Below are 19351 nucleotides of genomic sequence, written 5' to 3' on the forward strand. Positions count from 1 at the left end.
GACTCAGAGGTTTGATTTTCTGATTACACATTTGAAATATTTTATTCTAGAATTATGATCTGTGATGACTGGGTCTGAGTATTGTTTTTGCAATTTAGTCAGCTAATCTTTACAGTATAGAGAAACACGAGCCTTCTGACTTTCAACTTGTACAATACTGAGTGTAAAACGCTTCTTGGAATCACTACTCCCCCTCAAACCTTACCAGTAAGGAGATCTTCAGCTTGCGGCTTTGCTAGTTTCCCTCTAAATGTCCATGTCTGATGTTCACTGTATGTTTCAATACAAAACACAGGTATCTACTCTTTTTGGAAGAGTTACCTTGCAGATGCTGCTACAAGCACAAAGTGTAAAATCCACTAACAGCAGTATCTGTCATTCTGATGGAGAGAGCTCGTTCCCACACGACGACCAAATCAAACCAAGCCTTTGACGCCCTCCATGAAAATAGTGTCAAACTTCCCCTCAGCAAATAACCATCTTAGCTCATTTTGGTTGTGCTCATTATGTATCCATCTCCATGCAAAAGGGTTCACTTTGCAGGCTCTCCCCCCTAAATGCTGCTGCAGGTCTCGGTAAAAGCGTGAGGATGCCACTTGCCAGGTCCTCCGAGGAAAAAGACAGAAGGCCTGGGGACATGGTATACATTCAACACCTATCTGCCAACCACTAACAATACAGATTATTTCAAAGTGACCTGCAATGTACTGAGCAACGCAGGAAAGGATGTAAAAATGCCATCTCTTCTTTAAGTGTGCTCAGCACACATCAGACTATATGGAACTACTCACGTCACATCACGTCAAATGTTTTTCTTCCTGCAGCCTGCCTGAGACATGCTCAAATGAAAAGAGCTGGGAAGAACAAGAGGCATAAAACCAAGGACAATTTTCAGACAAAGCACTAAAATACTACCCACATTCAAAGAGCTCCATATGCCTGTATAAATGCTGTAGAGGAAGACAGTCAATGGTTGTTCTCCCTGCTCTATTCTCCTGCTGTATTTCCTTCCAAACCATTACTTTCCATCACTTCCACGAGACTCGTGCAGCACTAACACAGCAGCCAGTATAAATAACCTTTCAGAAAAAAATATCCCAAAAAACTTTTACAAATTGCCATATCAGAGAGTTCTGGCAACAACAAGCAACCAGCAACCTGCCACATTTCACAAGACTGGGCAGAGCTCTTTCATGTCCCAGGTGTGCTGCAAGCTTTCCATGAGATTTCATACTGGTCACTCATTCATCTGCACAGTACAGGAAGAAACACCAGATCTTCTCACACAAGATAAGGATTCTAATTTTTCATGGTAAATAGGGCTGTGCAAAACAAAAAAATTTTCTTCTGTACTTTGCCATTCAAAATCCTGCCAGACAATAGAAGAGAATGAACTATACTACACCAAACAGTCATATAGAAACAAAAATAAACCCTCCAAAACAAAATACAAGAAGGGAAAGGGATACTTCTTTGTCAGACAATAACCAGCTTCAAGTCTGTAAACTGGAGGTCAACATCATCTGTGTTCTTCCAGCACACTTCCCTCTGGAGCTCAGGGGTTAGGACACTCAACTGCAGCTACATTGTGTGCACTGCTTGACAAAATATCAACATATCTTTCCAAAAAGAAACACTACTTGTTCTCCTTGAGAAAGCCAGCATTTTGACTAACTTCGGTGCGTTGAGGATTTTAATTTCACATCCAGAACAGCTGCTGTTCTTGGCATTGCACACCATCCCTTTTCACTTCCCCCAAATAAGCTAAGGAGCGTACAAACTTCTCTGACACAGGAGAAGCTTAAGGTACTTCTACAGGACTGGAAGGGGTTTGATGAGCTGTAAGTTGTAATCATGCACATTCCCATTACGGTACCTTTCTGAAATTTACACACATGCAGAATTAACCAGACCAGAAGTGCCAGATGTAGGTGGTTCTTTTTTGCCATTCTCTTACCTAAGCCAGAGGAGTTTCCCAACTTGCGTAGTTTTCCCAGGACCTTCTGGACATCCTTTATACTTGTGTCCTGTTGGCTGTACAACAGTAACCTCTTGGCATCTGAGAACAGGCGGGAGACACTGGGGATGGGAAAACAGAAAAACACGCAGCAGTCATCAGCTCTGTGAGCCAGCATCCACAGACACAGTTTTACACACCAATTCCAAACTTTAGTCTTTTTCAGTTATGCCACTCCAGCACAAAAAACCCTGTCTCCACTAGGACAATCCAAGGACCCTAATAAAAGATGTCTGCTAAAGGAAGGTCAAACTAAGTTACATTGGGAACATCCATGCATTTTAAAGCATTTTTAAGACTGGGACAGAGAGGGACTCCTGCTGCCTGCAAACTACTCCTCGGAAGCACAATAATTTAAGTATGTCCTTGCTCCTTTCAAATGTTTCTCCAGGTTGCAGACACAATATACTCTGCATCAAGCCTAACTCACCTGACAGTATTAATGCAGAAAGTAAGACAAGGTATAGGGAAGCTGGCCATAAACTCTGTTTCACATTAGCCAGTAATAAATGACAAATGCCAGAGACTATCCCCCAGACCTGTCCTTCAACTGTCTCTTACTCTGCATTGTTCAGAGGTTCATTAACCAGGGAAAGAGATGCTCTGAAAAAAAGAGCATCTTAAAAAGCCTTACCTTTTCATGGGCCAAATTCTGAGTCCCGATAAGTAAATGGACTCAGTTCTCATCAAGGCAGAGCTTTTCATTCACCAAGAGCTTCAACTGCTTGGACTTGAAGATACTGCACACCTACCAGCTGTCTGCTAGCCCCTCTGAACTTGGTAGCTGAAGAATTTGGTACTTCAGTGGTGGTAGAAACTGCAAAACCCTTCATATTGTACGGTTTTACAACTAGTTGGTGACTTCCAAATATCCCTTTTCATTATGTTCCCCCCAAGAACAGAGCTGAGGCAAAAGCAGAGACTCACATGGAGGCATTGAAGTTTCCAACAATACCAGGGGACTCCCCAGGAGTCGGGTAGCGGAAACAAGGGTTGTTGGCATTGCAGATGATCCCCTGTATCCATGGCAAGGTGCCTGCTGAAGGCATAGCTTTATTTGGAAAATGACCTAGAACAGAAGCAGGGGAGTTAGGAAACAAACACACGATGCAAGCCTCTACTACACACCATTGAATCTGGAGGGCAGTGTTAACTCTGTGCTGGCTATTGTCCCAAAGTGCTCACGAGAGAGCAGAGCAGCCAACACTAAGAAGGGCTGAGCTCATGTTAGGTTCTCCACACTTCTCTAGCCTCCACACTTCCTCAGCTGAAAAACAAAACCTTGTTAAACCTGTAGGAGAAGCTCTTTGCTGCTCTCAGCTGTGCAGCATTGTTTTTGGCCGTGCTGATGGGAATAAAGTACTTCTTGCTGATTAATGCCTAACAACAGGCAACTTCAAAGACTGGCAGTGGTGAGCTCATGCATGCATACATGCTTCCAAACCAGCCATGCTGCTCTGGATTTACAGCTTTAACTAACACAAGGATTTGGTTTGAGGCCACAGGGACAGCCCTGGCCAGGGTCTAGGTTCTGAAGATCCACAATATTTCTATTCAGTACTTTTGGTTTCAAAATCTGCTCACTCCAATTACACACAGAGTAAAGACCAAACAAAGGGTGGGTGCCTACACTGTTTCCCTGAGATAAGCATGTCCCATATTGGCTTGACTCTCAAATAGTCTTAAAACTTTTAGAGTCTCTAAAATGTTTAGCCACCTGCCTGCCATATTTCAAATCTTTTTGCTCAAGTCTGAATCTTTCTACTACAGAACTACTGAAGTCATAGGCCTGTTTAAGCACAAAGCAGTAATACCCTACTCATGGCAGATCTCCAGCAGTATGTGGCTCAGGTACCTGCGAGTCCCTCACCCACCAGTGAAGGGGAAGAAAGGCTTCCCTTGTATAATCCTGCACCTTAGATGAGCTGTCCAGCTACTTTCTGCCAGGAGGTCCCTTCCTCACCCCCACACTAGGGAGGGAAGCCTGGAGGAAGGTTATCCCCTTCCTCAGTATCTCAGAGCTCAAGACTCTGATGATGAGATGCACATTCTCCTCCCCTTGTCCTCCCACTGTGCCTCGATCACTCAGGGGGTTGGCTCCCTACCTCCACAGCCTCAGTGGAGGTACCAAAGCCCCAGGAGGAAGAAATATCAAAGCTGCTGAATTACAGCAAGGCTGGTTAATGTACATGGCTGAAGAAAGATGGGAGTATTATCAGCCCTCCTGGGAGAAAGCCAAGGACTGTCCAGGAGAAAGGTGGAGGAATCGAAAGTTCATTTTTTCCAGTACTCAGAGAGTTCTTGTTCCTAGTTCTCTGTTTAAAATAAAAGAGCTGTTTACCTGAGCTCTCTGTTTTTTGTTTCATTTCGGTTTTTTGTTCTTCTTGGCTGAGGGGCTTGGGAGGTGGGAGGGACAAAAAAGAACGCTAAGACTTTCAGAACCTTTTTTGTAAAATTTCCCGGAGAATCACCTTCTCTCTCCTCCATGCCTTTCATTTTACATGGTCAAGAACTCCAAGAAACTATTAAGAGCAATATGGAAAGAAATGGTGCACAAGAGTTTATGGCAACTTTTTACACATAGTGATGCATGTGACAGCAGTTTCTCCAAGAGTAAAGCAGGAACCTGCCAGTTTTAAATCAGATGAATTACACAGGAAACACAGTGCAACAGCACACCATTTTCAATTACATTGCTTCAAACATCTAGCTTTTCAGTAGAGATTAAAGTCCCTTGTTGTCAGTTTCCCTCCCCCTGCCCCCAGTAAAGTGCATTTTGAATACCTTAAGGGGTCACAGGAACAGAAAAGCTCTAGAAGACACAAGTCAGCAATCTGGCTCAATAGCAATCTAAGAGAGATCTTCTCTGACTGATCTGGTGAAAGCCACATAACTATCACTTCAAAGTTAGCAAAATTTTCCCCCATGTTTTCACAGAAAAGTTCCTCACACTAAGCCAAGCTGCTAGAAATAAGAAATCCTGAGAAGATAAGTCCAATCCTTGGTTCTTCTCAAATAGGAAAAGAGAACTGAAAATTTTAGTCATTTGTTGGAAAAGACTACCATTAAAATACTGAGGCTGTCTGGAGGCTACAAAGCACTTGCATGCAGCTCTGTTACTGTTATCACCAGGCATTACCTCAAGTGATTTCATAACAGCATACAGCACTGCTACTACAGATAGCAATCTTACTTCCCTTAAGGCATCCACAGAGTTGCTAAAGAGTTTGCCACAAACCCAAAGCTTCTTTCTATCTCTGCTCACAGTTCAGCAAAAATTGGTTTACTTTACAACAACACATCCACATTTGTCAGCATATGAGTGAACGTTCAGTGAAACCAATCCAGATGCCAAAAACATAACTTAGAAACCTATTCACAGAACCTTTTAGAAAAATGAAGAGGAGTTAATCATAAAAGTTAATTAAAAAGTTAGCAGATGTCCTATACTCTACAATTCCTGGGGACACTAAGAAAGCAGACAAAGCAATAACACTCTAAATAAATGGGAAGGAAAAAGGGGTGTAGGTGGAAGACTCAAAACTCTGCTTGTGACACCAGGGTGCCAGAGCAAATGATTTACAAGGAGGCTACTGACTAACAAGATCAATCTAAATAGCTCTGTGAAATTGCAGCTCTTGCTAGGTTTGAGTTTATATACAGCACTGCCACAGTTGAACTACTATAAAAGCTGCTCGTTTTTTATACCAGCTGAGTAGACTGCTTATTGCTTCTCTTCAGCTTCATGTCTATATTACAGGTACCTCTCCTAATGTCACTGTAACATTCAGTCAGAAGAGGCAATTCAAATGTTATGTAAAGTATGAGATTCAATTTAGGGAAGGTTCAATTACTCTGCTGAGCACTGAAGAAAGTGAGTTAGGCAGTACATGGGACCAGCAGAGTCTGAAGTGTAATGGGAAACTGCACACACTAACACCTCAGCTTTAAAAGGACCCTTACTAGCTTGAACATCTAGCAAACAGCACAGAATGCCCTGTTTTAAGAACAAAATGCTTCAGAGTGCCCTTCAGAAACATGTTTTGCTGACCCTTAAACCTTACCTTGCAGCAATCAGGCCAAGGAAAGATAAACAAAGAGCTCTTCCAGAGTCAGCTAATTGCAGTATGAAGCTGTCACCAAACACAGTAGAACAAAGCATGTTCCCAATAAACAAGTCGTGCTCCCTAAATCAAATGCCAACCAAATAAGCCTACAGATTGTCATTTATAAAGAACAAGCACCCTTTGAAAGAAAAGCAGAATTGTGTCCATTTATGGTATAAAGAAAAAAGTAGAACAATTTTTTCCTCAGCAATGTGTGACTGCTGAATCTGCTAAATGCAGAGCTGACACCCTAATGGTTAGATGGAATGGAATTGCACTTGTGCTTTTTATAATACATTAATGCACATTACTGCCTGGAAATGAGATTGCTTTCTTAGAGATCAGAACACTGCATTCTTTCATGCTAAGTCACATACAGATCAACAGTGAAAAATAAGATTTGTGTTATGTGTGGGTTTTACAGATTTGTCACAGTTCTACAGCAAATTCTCAGGTAATTCATTATAAATGGAAAAAATAAGAAACAGCAAGAAAAAGAGTAGCAAAAAGTACAGTCCTGGAGCAACATTAACATGTCAGAAGACACTGCAGTCCTCGAGGGGGAAGCAAAGGAGCTATTAAGACCTCCCTACGGATTTCTAACTGAAGTAGAGAATCACTGCTCTTTGCATCTTGCCAGCTGCATTATTATTACCTTCTAGCCATGAAACAACAGCCATTCTGGGTGCAGCTGCTGTGTTTGGTACTTACATTCATGCTGCTCGTAGGGCGGATATGAAAGTCTTACAGAGATCAGGATGAAGAAGATAAACAGGGGCCAGGCAACTTCGATCAGCAGCTGGAACTGGAAACAATAAAGGCAAAGTATTAAGATATCATATTCAAAATACAGGTCAGAACAGAGGTTCCAGGACAATCCATTTGTAAGCCAGAATAGTTTTGTAAGCACTGTCTCATTTTGATTTGCCTATGCATTCCAGGATCAAGAAGTTTGTTCCTCCAGCTTCAGAGGATAATCTGCAAAGAATTACAGGCTTTCCTCATTAAAATGTGCCGTTATTGGACTAAACTAGATATATGCTTAAAGGCCTATTTTTGGCTTCTTTTTATAGTTCTTTTCGTCCCCTGACTGAAAAAAACTTTCCAATGAATCTTCCCAGCAATAAGCTGAATTTTTTGCCTCATAATTTTGAGGTAGTGGGAGGTACTTATATGCCCTTCTCATAATAAACCACCAAGCTTCTACTCTAACACATCAGGCATGGAAACTGTGCTGATGCACAGCTATGCCAAATCTTTCAGTGCTGCAGAAGTATATTGGTATCAGGAAAGAAAAACTATTAAACTTAAGCTCATATCTAGTTATTGTTTTGTCCTAATGTATGTACCTTTGTTGCCCAAGGTAGGCACCCACTGGTCCAGGTTATCTACAGACAGGCAGGGAGTGTCAGGTAAATAAAGAAATAACTCAGTAATTTAGAGGAACTGGACAAGAAAAAGAAAGGCCTGATATTAAGTGCATAGCATTTTTTAAACAGAGAATTGAAGTGCAGAAAAATTCACCGAGATGTGTCACATCCCACAGAACCACGTGGACAAAGCAACTCTTCGGCCTAGAGCTTCTGAGATACAAGCTGAGGCTTCCCAGACTTGAGCTTCCCCAGCCACACCCATCTTTTCCCACTCTAGAAAGACTGCCCAAACATGGATTTTCAGAAAGCCATGAGACAAGGAAAAACCAAAAGCTTTTTATGCTGCCACTTCTTATACTTTTCAGTCACTGGAAGTAGGAAAACAGTGTTTTCTTGGTCAAGTAAAGAAAATTCTTTTCCTTTTCTTTCCTGGAAAACTCCGTCTTTTCTAATAAGAGGTCTACATCATTCTCCTTAAGAGCCAGACCTGCACCCCCCTAGGAGACAGAATCCCCCACACAAACATGTTTTCCCATGTTCCATCATTAACAGCTAAAATTGGACTCTTGGCACTCAGCACAAGGCACTCCATGCAAACATTGAGGTGAGGCTTCTAGGTGACTATTGTACCTCAAAATAAGCTCACATTGTAAAAACAGACCATTCAAAAAAAGGCCACTTGATCCAGCAGAGGAAGCTATGTAGGGTAGCTTTTCATAGATACCCCTGATGGCTAACATCAAACCAAACAGCAACTCTATCTGAAAGGCAAAAATTGAGCATCAGAGTCTCCCAGGCACTCCTGATAACAGCGTCAGTCTCTGCAAGATAATTTTGAGATAATGTTACCCACTGGACCTTGAGATTAGCTCAATTGGTTAGGGCATGGTACTAGTATCACAATGTTGCAGATTCTATCCCCGTATGGGCCATTCGCTTAAGGCTTGGACTTGATGATCCCTTTGGGTCATCTGAACTCAAAATATTCTGTGATCTGTTATTTTCATGCACACACTGTATGACTACTGAGTAAGAAAGAGACCACACTAACAAAGGTGCCAGGAAGATGTCTCAGCATCTTTGGTCTGTCCTATTACAATATGCAATGTAGTGGCAGCACACACTCATCCATTAACATGGACAGCCTGATTTGTTCCACATTAAACAGTGCTCTGGCCCCCAGAGATCAAAAGATGCTCAGAGCTAGGGCACTGACAACTTCTGTACGCCTTCTGTTTTCAGGATCCCCTTACAGCTGCTTCCAGGATGGCACAGCAGGACTTTTCCTCCTCTTGACAGAAGGGTGGCTGTGAAACCAAGACAAGCCCACCAGCATCAATGGCCACGCCCTGGCACAAGTAAGAGCCCTCTGCCACCCTGGCTGTAGGTGAGCAGCGTGTACCCCGAGCAACTGCCACTACACTGTTTGGGGAAGGGCAGTGTCAGCTGGGCTTTTGGGGGCTTCTGGGGGTGACCAATGAAGCCAGAGAGCTTCTCTCAGCCCTGCAACTGCTACAGAACCAGTGAGAAAATACTGCCCTTGGGTTCAAGCCCTGGCTTGCTCAGAGAAGTACCAACCTCAGCCACACCACACAGGGGTGGGACAGTAGTGCCCAAATGGCCCTGCTGCTGAAGGGGGAACTGGCCACCTGTACACGCAGCTCCTGCTGCCTGCCTGGTTATGGGTAACTACAGAGTCACGAAGGTAACCACATGTGGGCTGCATGCTCAGGGCTGTGTGCCTCCCCACACACAACATGCCTAACCTGACAGGCTCAGAGAGGACAGAGAAAGGAGGGGTGCAGCTTGGACTGACCAAGTTGCACCTCTACAGCTGAAGGCTGCTGAATCATGGCAGAGACCAAAGTGCTACTTAATGACAAGGAGCTGGCAACTGCTGCACCAGAGGCTTGCACAGAGCCAAGCTCAGAGTGTCAGCAGCATCTCAGAGACTCCTTGTCCAGCCTTTTGTGCTGTTGAACAAAAACCGAATTACCTTCCTTTGCTTGCAAAAGTCAGCAGGTTCCTTCCTGATCTTGCTGTGACAGCACTTTTCATCTACTGTGGCCTTTGCAGATGAGGACACAAAGATACTAAAGGGGACATATCTCACTGATGTTCACACTAAGTAGATAGTGAAAAGCCAAGCCTCCTCACCGACTTTTGTGCTGCAACTACTAGAGAATCCTGGTTAATACTGAAATCAATCTTCAAGCGCCCAACCCCTCTGTTATCCCTGATCCATTGGGAGTTGAAGGAGGAACATTTCATTTGCACACAGCAGGTGAATTCAGCAGCAACACTCAGCCAAGAACAAACTGCTCCTTATTTTACCGAGGCTAATCCCTGAAGCACACCAAATTCATACCAGTTGCCTGATGATGTAGGATGCCATCAAATATTGAGCTCTACACTGTGTCAACAGGAAATCTGTTGAGCAAGAACTAACTAAGCTGTGACCCCATTTACTGCCAACCCCCCTCGCCACCTTTATGGTCCAGTTTCAAATGCAGGGAGCTACCAGCAGCTGACCAGTCTTTCCATGCAAGTTTGAAGTGTCCCCTCATTTGCAAAAAAAAAAAGCAGGGAAAGAAACGTTTTCAAAACAATGATCCCTGAACACGATTTTTCTTTCCTCTCTCTCCCACCCCCTGTAGGCTCCCTCCCCCCACTCCGGTGGTGCTGGAAGTTATCCCGTACAAAGTAACACTTGAACTGCACACGTCAGGCTGAGCTTTGAACCCAGCTTTCGCAACACAGCCCAAACTCACAGCAGCCAGCAAGGGGGTTCAGGGGGAAGCCAAGGCTAGCGTGTGGGAAGAAGGGCAAGGATCAAACCACTTCTGGGCTACATCTTCACTAAGTACAAATGGGAGAGAGCCTTCATCAGCACACCCAGCTCAAGGACAATGGTGTCCTAACAGGAAAACAAACTGATGAACAACTGTGCAGACATCACAACAGCACAGTGAGAAAAGGTGTTCTGCTGCTTTTCTGCAATTTCCTGTTAAGTGGCCTTCCCCTCCTGACATTTTCAGGTAAAGCTCAAATGGGAACTGTTAATGAGAAAACCCCCACAAATACGAGGAATCCCAAGAAAACAAGCCACGTCCTAGACCTTCACTGTGAAATTACTAATAGCAGCAGGGTGGAATAGAGTTTCAGGCCCTCTGGGGTACTTGATGGGAAACTGGTACCGAAGCTGCTGGAAGGTACCAAGGTACAGCTGAGCAGATCCAGAATGGTTAGCCATTCTGATGCGCTTTTGTGGCATCACCAAAGGATACAAATGCACCTCTGCTGCCCAGTAAGCTGGCCTACACCTACCTTGACGTGACATCCACGCTAAACTCAGACCTCTTCAAGAAACCTTCAAACCTGATGCAACACTGGGGCTATTTAGCCTGGAGAAAAGGAGGCTTGGGGAGAACAACTCTTTACAAGTATGTGAGAGGGGGTTGTAGCAAGATGGAGGTTGTTCTCCTCTCCCAAGAAACCAGCAAGAGGACAAGAGGACATAGTCTCAAGCTGTGCTAGGGGTCAGGTTGGACATCAGGAATAATTTTTTCACTGAAAGGGTGGTCATGCACTGGAACGGGCTGCCCAGGGAGGTGGTGAAGTCACTGTCCCTGGAGGAGTTCAAGAAATAACTGGACGTGGCACTTGGTGCTATAGTTTAGTTGGCATGGTGGTATTTGGCCAAAGGCTGAACTTGATGATCTTGGAGGTCTTTCCCAACCTTAATGATTCTGTGATTCTATTATTTTCAGAAGATCCTGACACAAAAAAAGCCATCATCCTTAGTGTAAAACTCAGCTCCTCTGAAATATCCTCCTGGTTTAAGCATTGCTCCAGAAAAATCCCACAACATCCTAGAGTTCCCCTACATTCTAAAGGCAGCTTTGGAGGAGTCAAGAGTAAGACCTCTAGTAGTAAGGGAGGAAGGATGTTTTCAGCTCCAAGAGCCTAGGTTACATAGGCAATAGCTGAGAAGAGCCAATCTTAAGGGGCTATAGCAAATTTCCAGGCTGCATTCCCCAGCTCATTTGTAACTTTTTTATAAACTAAGAGGCTGTTCACAAGGTCAGGATGCCAGCCTAGGCATCCAGAGAGCAGATAACCTCATCCTTGCAGATGATACAGTCCATGATCTCTCTGGGGGGGCAGTTCTGTCCTGGGAGACCAAGACTCGTGAAGCAAGGGAAAAAACACGCAAAACAAAAACTTGGTCCTCACTGTCAGCTCCCTAACCACAGAGGTATACAGGAAAAGTCAAAGATGCCATGAGGTACCTTTGATTTATTTAAGAATGGACTAATTCCAGTACTAAAATGACCCCACAGGTCCAATAAAAACAAGCCTCAGACACCTGAGTGAAGACTTTCAGGACTGTCACTGTCCCCCGTGGTGAATATGATAGCTTCCCCTCCCTTGTGACACTGAGTTTCTAAAACAACCCAACCCAACCAGCTGGCAAGTACCCTGACATTTGGAGGGTTCAGAAAGCTTATCAAAGAGACCACTTTTCCACTCACCACCTCAGTGCCTCATGTTCCTTTCACGTTCCCTACTCATGTCTCCTCAAGGTCAGATCTAACATTCTGGATCCTCTGAACAAGCCTATTGCACAGGACGTGCCCTTATCCAACACAGTAGCATGTCTTCTCTGGCTTTTAGCTGTCTGCAAGAGTTACAGCATTCTATGAGGTCTCATTAACCTAAAGGCAAAAGAATTTTAAGAACACCATGCTGGATTCACACTCCAGTGCCCTTGTTATTGCAAGGAGAAGCTCTTCTTAGGTACTGCCTATCTGAACAGGTACATTTCCACACAGTTAACAGATGGTGAGGCTAGCACTTAAAACTACTCAGAACACACCTTAGTAGAAAAATATCAGTTGCCTAGGCTTATCCCCATGCCAATACAAGAACATGCTTCATGCCACTGACTTAATCTATATCTCCTGTTGTAAAGTTACATAACGGGTTTGGGATTCTCTCCCTGGTTAAAAAGTAAGTGGGGATGCCTGCTATTGTCTCCACCATTTCTGCCATTAGGAAATGGCAGAATTTTGCTGCTGTTGTTGCAGCTTGCAATATTCCAAAGCTTTTAGACTCATTGGCACATCCCCACAGCCTGGGAATGCCTCGCCCAGAGTGGAGTGGGTCACAGCACAGGTTTTTATTTCACATCTTCCTTGCTGCACACAGCAGTCATATACCCTCTCTGCCTGATCTGACATGAGTGGTTCAGTACTCCAACACTCTCCCACACTGGAATTCAGGACAGAAGTCTTGAGCTCCTTCAAGCCCTCTGGTTTTTGTACACCCATCACTCTCTTCAGTTTGAACTGGGTCTTTCCAAAGCCAGACCAGTTTGCTCAGCCAGGGACCATCAGAGGAAAGACAGTAAGTAAAATACAGGATGTTTCCCCACTTTGCTTGAAAAGTAAGCTAAAAGGCTACAGCTTAAGGTCTCAAAACACCCTTTGGTTAATACTTACAGTCTGTCTTCTTCTGTAGGTGAAGTTCTTCCATAGCAGCAATCCCAGCTGCGTCCAGAAAGCCATCTTCTCTAAGTAAAGCCTAGAAGCTTCCTTTGTGCAGCAGCAGCAGTACACAGCACAGATGTTTGTGGCCAGGCATTAACTAAGGATAGAAAACAAAAACAGGAAAAATGCTGAAAGGGAGTCACAAGAGAAAAGGCAACAAGACAGGGAAAGACAAGAGGTTGCACTCTGTGACCTTAGAGCCCCCACATGGCACTCCCCGCTGCCTTCTTATCCTGTGCACTCCAGCCAAATCTCATGGGTCTCAGCAGGCTTAGATCTAGACATGCTGTCTCTTACCTCAGAGCTCCAAAGCACCACTCTGCAAGACAATTTTCTTCTCTTCTGCCCCAAGAATTCCAAAAGCAAGAATAGCCCAGAATAAGAAAAATACTACTATTTGAAAGCTGATTTAAAGACCCCTCTGAATGAGACAGAATCATACATTTCAACTCTTTTTCTAAATGCTTCTTTCCATATTTACTTTTATAACGGTGAAAAGCCCGCTGCCAAATTAGCAAAGCCTTTGTTTTGAAGTCCAGCCAACACCACCACTTGTAGGAGAAAGTGTTTTGCATTTAACAAGCAAGGCAGAAATGTTCATTTCCTTGAAGATAATTGACTAAGAATGACCCCAGACTTGTTAATATCTGGATAAAATGAATGGAAAATTGCTGTTGAGTCAGTGTTCAGCTTTTGTGAACACCTGGCCTCCAGCACTACTGAGAATTAGGTGCATTAAGCATGTATCTTGTTAGAGTATGAGAGTATAAAGGGTTAAAAAATACATTAATCTCTTTGGTAGCTATTAATAATAGCATGGCATAGGCTTGGGTACACAGTTTCCTTCCAGGAAAACTCAATCATACGGAAAGGTGAGCTTATAACACATTAGTTAAATGTCATTAAACCTTTCTTTCCAGAATCATTTTGGCATAGTTTAATTTACTTCTGAGTTTAAGACCACTTCAAATCAAGAGTAGTTTAATTCTGAGTAAGTGTTCACACGAGAATTCAGTTAATCCACATTAAATTAATTCTGATTTATGTACCTGAATATACTCTGTTGACAGACTCTGTGTTAACAAGACAACTAGCGGCTGATCCAAAAACACAGCAAGAGAATCATTCCTTCAAACACCTGTTAAACTGGGAACACACATCCTTTTGATTTTGGTGTCCCACATACCAGTACCCTAGTGCTATGATTCAGAGTTGCCTCCCTGACTGCAAACTGCTTTGAGAAGGTTCCCAAAGTTCATAAATGTACTAGGAACTTAACACTTCCTCGGGAAATGCTCTGACCAGCCCTACACTGGAGTTAAGATTATATGTTAAGTGGCAATTCTGGATGTGAGCTTTGAGCTTTGATGAACAATTTGTGATCTTTAAGTCTCATCCAAAAGTAAATTCCATTATTACAATGACTTGTGGGATGAAAACTTCCCTTAATAATACAGGCCCGTGTCACAAAAATATTTCCTTAACATGACTAACAAAATAAATTAAACCCATTACACTGAGTTCTACAGATAATTACACTATAGTATCACAACAAGACAACAGTGCTTCCTAATGCCAGCACAGAGAACCAAAGAACAATAACAGATGCCTACAAAACCCTACAAATTGAACCTCATGTCAGCACGCAGGCAGCTGAGGGCACAGTCAGCATGGGCTCATTAACTTCTGCTACGTGCTGCTGTAACTCACTGACATGACCTCTACAGATGCTTCTTCACAGAGGGATGCCCAAAACTAATCTGGCAGGAGAGCCATCCTTCCCTGCACAGTGCTTGCTGCTGGCTGGAGCACCCTGACAGTAACACGTTCCAGCTGCATGCACATCTGGCTGATAGAATTCTCAGACATGCTTAGAGTGAGGCACTTGACAGGCCACAGCAGGGAAAAAGACCCTGCTCTTTGTGGGGAAATCTCAAGAGGACAAACCCTGGCTGGTGATGACTGCACACATGCTCGTGGACCCAAAGCACACCTTTGCTTACAGGTTTGGAAGGGCTGCAGCACCTCCTCTGCATGTCAGTACTACACACTTCAAGCTGCAATTAACATGTAACCTAGCAACAGAACCAAGCAGGGAATATTATCACCTCTTCTTTGTACCTCCTCCACTGTCCCATTTCTGCTTAGGATTTGGGGGATTTGGCAACACTTTTACTCACACTACTGAGAAACCTGGATTGCTACTCACATAGTACACAGGCACGCTGCAACCACTAACTTGGTGCAAAATCACTTTACAAAACCCTGGGAGAATTAATCTTTTCAAGCATTTTTCCACAAGGGTGCTGGTACTGGTTTGCTGTGCTGTCCAACATGCCACGAGACATAATCCTTTCTTCCTGCATCTGATCCTGTGGCCACTGCAAAAGTTTGGCATACAGGAGCAGAGGACAGAAAGCCACTGTACGGCCTTCTACAATCAGTGGTATTTATGTAACAGGGTTTTTTTTTAATCTTCAGAAGTGTGTTCCAGAGTACCCACTCTATATTTCAACTCCAGCCTCCCAATATTGTTAACTCTCTGCAATAAGCTGACTTCTGACTTCCAATGCTTTCCAACAACTAAAGACAAACACCAAAATCCCTGCGTATGACGTGCCACAGGAAGAGTACGAGAAGGATCCCACTGGGAGTCAAAGAGGCCTTTGGCATTCTCCTCAGTGGAACTAGGCCCTACTCCTGCACCTTAATACTCTGCACAGAGGCAAAATAAAAGTTGAAGCGGTCTGTGGGATGTTTGAGCAAATGTCAGGGCAGTCGATTTAATGCCTATCAGTGAAAATCCAAATATTTATCCCTCGCAGTCGCAGTCAGCCCACGGGATCCAGAACACGGAAATACTGCTTTATAGAGGTTGTAGCATTCCCATCACACTAGCAGACTGCAGTGAGAGAGGGCAAGTATTTGATCAATCAGCTTGTCTCAGCTGATGAGCAGAAGCCTGCACAGCCAGGAAGACTCAGCTGTGCCGCCTCTGCTTGAACTTCAGCTCTCTGGAGTTGGGCTAGACTTTACTGGGAACAAAGCAAATGTCCTGGCCTTCAAATAAGACCAGTTTGCCTGGATGAAGGTTTCATATGATGTAAAAATACTGACTTTTAAGGACTGCCCAGTTGGAGGCATACCAGCTAAGTCCCTGCATTAAACCAGGCCATGGAGCCTAACACTGGACTAACCACCAAGAGCACAACACCTGAACCTGAAGCATATCCAGTTCTTCTTCCAGCCATGCTGGATGACAGCTGCAATGACACTGTGTGCCCCAGTATCTGTTACAAACTGGGTAACACAGGTTTGTTAATGCCTAGAGCCGCCTCTGATTTTCATCCACAAAGGCTGACATATTTGGTTCACTGCTGACACAAGTTAACTAGGTCCACTGAATTACTAATCCATCAGAAAGCGCTCTGCAAACTAAGAATATCAGAGCAAAATGGGTTAGCACCCTTTCAGATGTTCATCCAGCTCACAACAGGCAAGAACTGTAAGACAAAAATGCAGAAAAAAGTGACAGACTCAACACTTCCAGCTCAGTTAGAGCTGAAGTCCATCTTGATCTCCGTTTCAGACCAGCCTGATAAGTTCAACACCGCTGGGAAATCCAACTTGCCAGTTAGCACTGCAGTGCCAAAACACAGCTTGTTTCCAGTTCATTCTTTTGTGCCTCACCTACATAAAATTTTGAGCCAACAGTAACTATCAGTGATCACTCCTGACGCTCACCCAGAACTATCTGAAGCAGAAATACTGTTTCTGTCTAAGGTAAGAAAAGCTTCAAGAAATCATCCCCACACTTTTCTGTGGTCTAAAGTACCACAGTACAACACGGACTGGCACAATTAAAGCAATGATTCCACACACTTGTCCCATGGTCTGCCTTTGCAGAAAACTCCCTGCACACGACATTTTGCCCTGTTGCAAAAAACCTGCACAGCCTCCAGACCTATTTCAACTCAGTGTGCAATTCAGAAAATTGCTCTCAAAAGAAATTTAGGCTGCAGGGCAACCTCTGAAAACAATGACAGAGAAACACAGTCTTTGGCCAACCCTTTATTTCTAGAGCAGTGCTATCCACCACTTAGAAATAAAATGGCTGTGGAAAAGTCCATTAGCTGCTACACCAAGAGTCTCCAGATCTAATCCACCTTAAATACAAAGAAATGTATTTTTACAGCTGTAGATTTAGAGAGGAAAAACCTCAAGTGGCAGAGAATCCGTTCTCCACCCCCATGCCTGGTGTCTGAACTAAGTAAACATAAAATGGCCTTCAAAAGCAGCTTTCTGCAAACAATGCAGCTGTTTGCTTTCTTGGGGGGGGGGCCAAAAAACTCTTTCCCCTGGAGAAAAAAATTTTTTTTTTAAAAAATCATTATTTCAAGAGGGAACAAAACGATCTTAATGAACTTTGAGACTGGAACATTTCATGATTCTGGCAAGAGACTATGGACAACTTTAACTAAGTCCTTGTCAGCAGAGCTAAAAAGCTTTTATTAGTCGAAGAAGGTTCAGTGGCCTCTGTGAAATCAGTTAGCAGCCTCTGTCCTCTCAGATTTTCCACATCACAGAAACTACCACCACTGGCAACTCTCCACAGATCAAGCGGCCATGGAGAGTGCCAATCTGATGCCTACATATGATTTTTGCCTTTATGAGGGCAAAATAGGCATTATTTGCTGGACACAGCACAGGTTTGAGCTCCTAGAGCCAGTGCTTTCCTCTGCCACAAGCAGACATGACCTGGTACTTCAGGTTTTCTGCCCCAGACAAAAAGTTGTACATCTGCTTAACTCCAACAGATCTTGTCTAATGAGACCCACTTTCAAAGAAAAGAAGCAACTAAGGCACAAACATCATACTTCAGCAGAAATACAGTCCTCTTTGTGAATGCTGATAGATGTCTTATCATTCGATTTCTTTTAGGTAGTGTCAGGATGTTTTGTGAAGGAAACAGGATCATGAGCCATGCGAATTCTGCAAAGTCCAGTGATCCATATGCCATCAGTTGAGATCAGGTCCCCACGAGGGCTGTACACACCAAGACAGGATGGAATTGTCTCCCTTATGAACTGACATTCTGACTCTCATAAGACAAATCACCAAAGAAACTAGCAGCCTGGATGGGGATTAGTGTAACAGAGGTACAGATTAAGCCAAGAGTCCAGAATCAAATCCCCATCTCCCAAATCAAGGTCTAGTGTCTTGGCCACTTCTCTGCCAAACACCAGGATTTCCCTTCTTCCAGCACAGCAGCTGTAACCAAGAGAATTACTCTTACACAACTGCATCCACTTTGTAGAACTTAAAACTGTGCAAGGCCATAAAAAGCTCTCAAGGCATAAGTATTGGGAAGATGTTTTCATTGTTACTTCCTCAATTCCCAGAAAGTACTTTGCATAGATGCAACTTCAAATGAGACTAAAGGAAGAGGAAAAAACAGTATTAATCCACATTCTGTTAAGATTAGGCCAGATAAAGAACAGCTGTGGACAAATGCAAATAATTTTTTATCCTGTTGCTAATCATCTAGTTGGAGCTAATATCCATAGGAAAAAAAAAAGGAAATGCATAAAGAACCAGAAGTAATGTCCATCGTGATCAAAACTCACACAAAGCTTGCAAAACCCAAAGGAACAAATCTGACATTCCCATCTCTAAAACTTTCGAGCAGTCAAAAAACTTAACGGCACCTACTGGGGCTCTTGGAAAGAGGGGAAACTGCCACCTAAATAATGATAGTTTCATATAAATGACAGTATTGACCTTTTAATGTTTTAAGCCGAAGAGCCTGAACTAGGTTACAAAGAGGTGCCATATAAAGCATTAGCAGCACAGAGTTCAAGCAACTCACCTGGGGCCACAAGCACACAAAAGCAGAGATTAGAATAAAACCTGCAGATCTCACGCGTCCATCTCCTGGGTTAAGCACGGCTGGACTCTGTAGCAATCACAACCAGTGCAGGATCAGCAGTGGAGGTGTGAGCTTTGAACCTAGAGCCTTCTGCCTGGGACACATTATCAGTGGAGCCACACAAACACTAAAAGCAGGTCTTTCATAATCTCCTCACAGAGGACATTTCTCTCCTATTTGCCAAATGAATACAGGACACAAAGTTTCCTATTCCGTTTAAAGAGTCATTCACAGAGAAGTGCTTTCCTCTTCAAAAATCACCTAGGTCATGTCACAGAGTTTACACCAACTCCTTGTTCCTAAGAATGTGACTGGAGAGCTCCTGGGTCAGCAGGCAAGAATTAGGACAACAAACAACAGCATTTTAGTGGCAA

General features: G+C 43.6%; 1 protein-coding gene across 2 annotated transcripts in view; it reads right to left on the bottom strand.

Moving 5' to 3' along the window:
* ABCA1 (ATP binding cassette subfamily A member 1) overlaps positions 1-19014 on the bottom strand; it is an 81865-nt gene extending 62851 nt beyond the window's left edge. For both annotated transcript variants that reach the window (XM_018086003.2, XM_018086002.2), the window contains exons 1-5: positions 18918-19014; positions 13001-13145; positions 6835-6928; positions 2945-3086; positions 1958-2079 (exon numbers count right to left, since the gene is read on the bottom strand). In XM_018086003.2, the coding sequence (XP_017941492.2) occupies positions 1958-2079; positions 2945-3086; positions 6835-6928; positions 13001-13066 (424 nt within the window). In that variant the 5' untranslated portion in view covers positions 13067-13145; positions 18918-19014. The remainder of the gene's footprint in view (positions 1-1957; positions 2080-2944; positions 3087-6834; positions 6929-13000; positions 13146-18917) is intronic.
* Between the last annotated feature and the right edge of the window lie 337 nt (positions 19015-19351).

Source organism: Manacus vitellinus, unplaced genomic scaffold, assembly GCF_001715985.3.
Source record: "Manacus vitellinus isolate BGI_N305 unplaced genomic scaffold, ASM171598v3 scaffold_9_pilon, whole genome shotgun sequence".
In the NCBI taxonomy this organism is placed as follows: domain Eukaryota; kingdom Metazoa; phylum Chordata; class Aves; order Passeriformes; family Pipridae; genus Manacus; species Manacus vitellinus.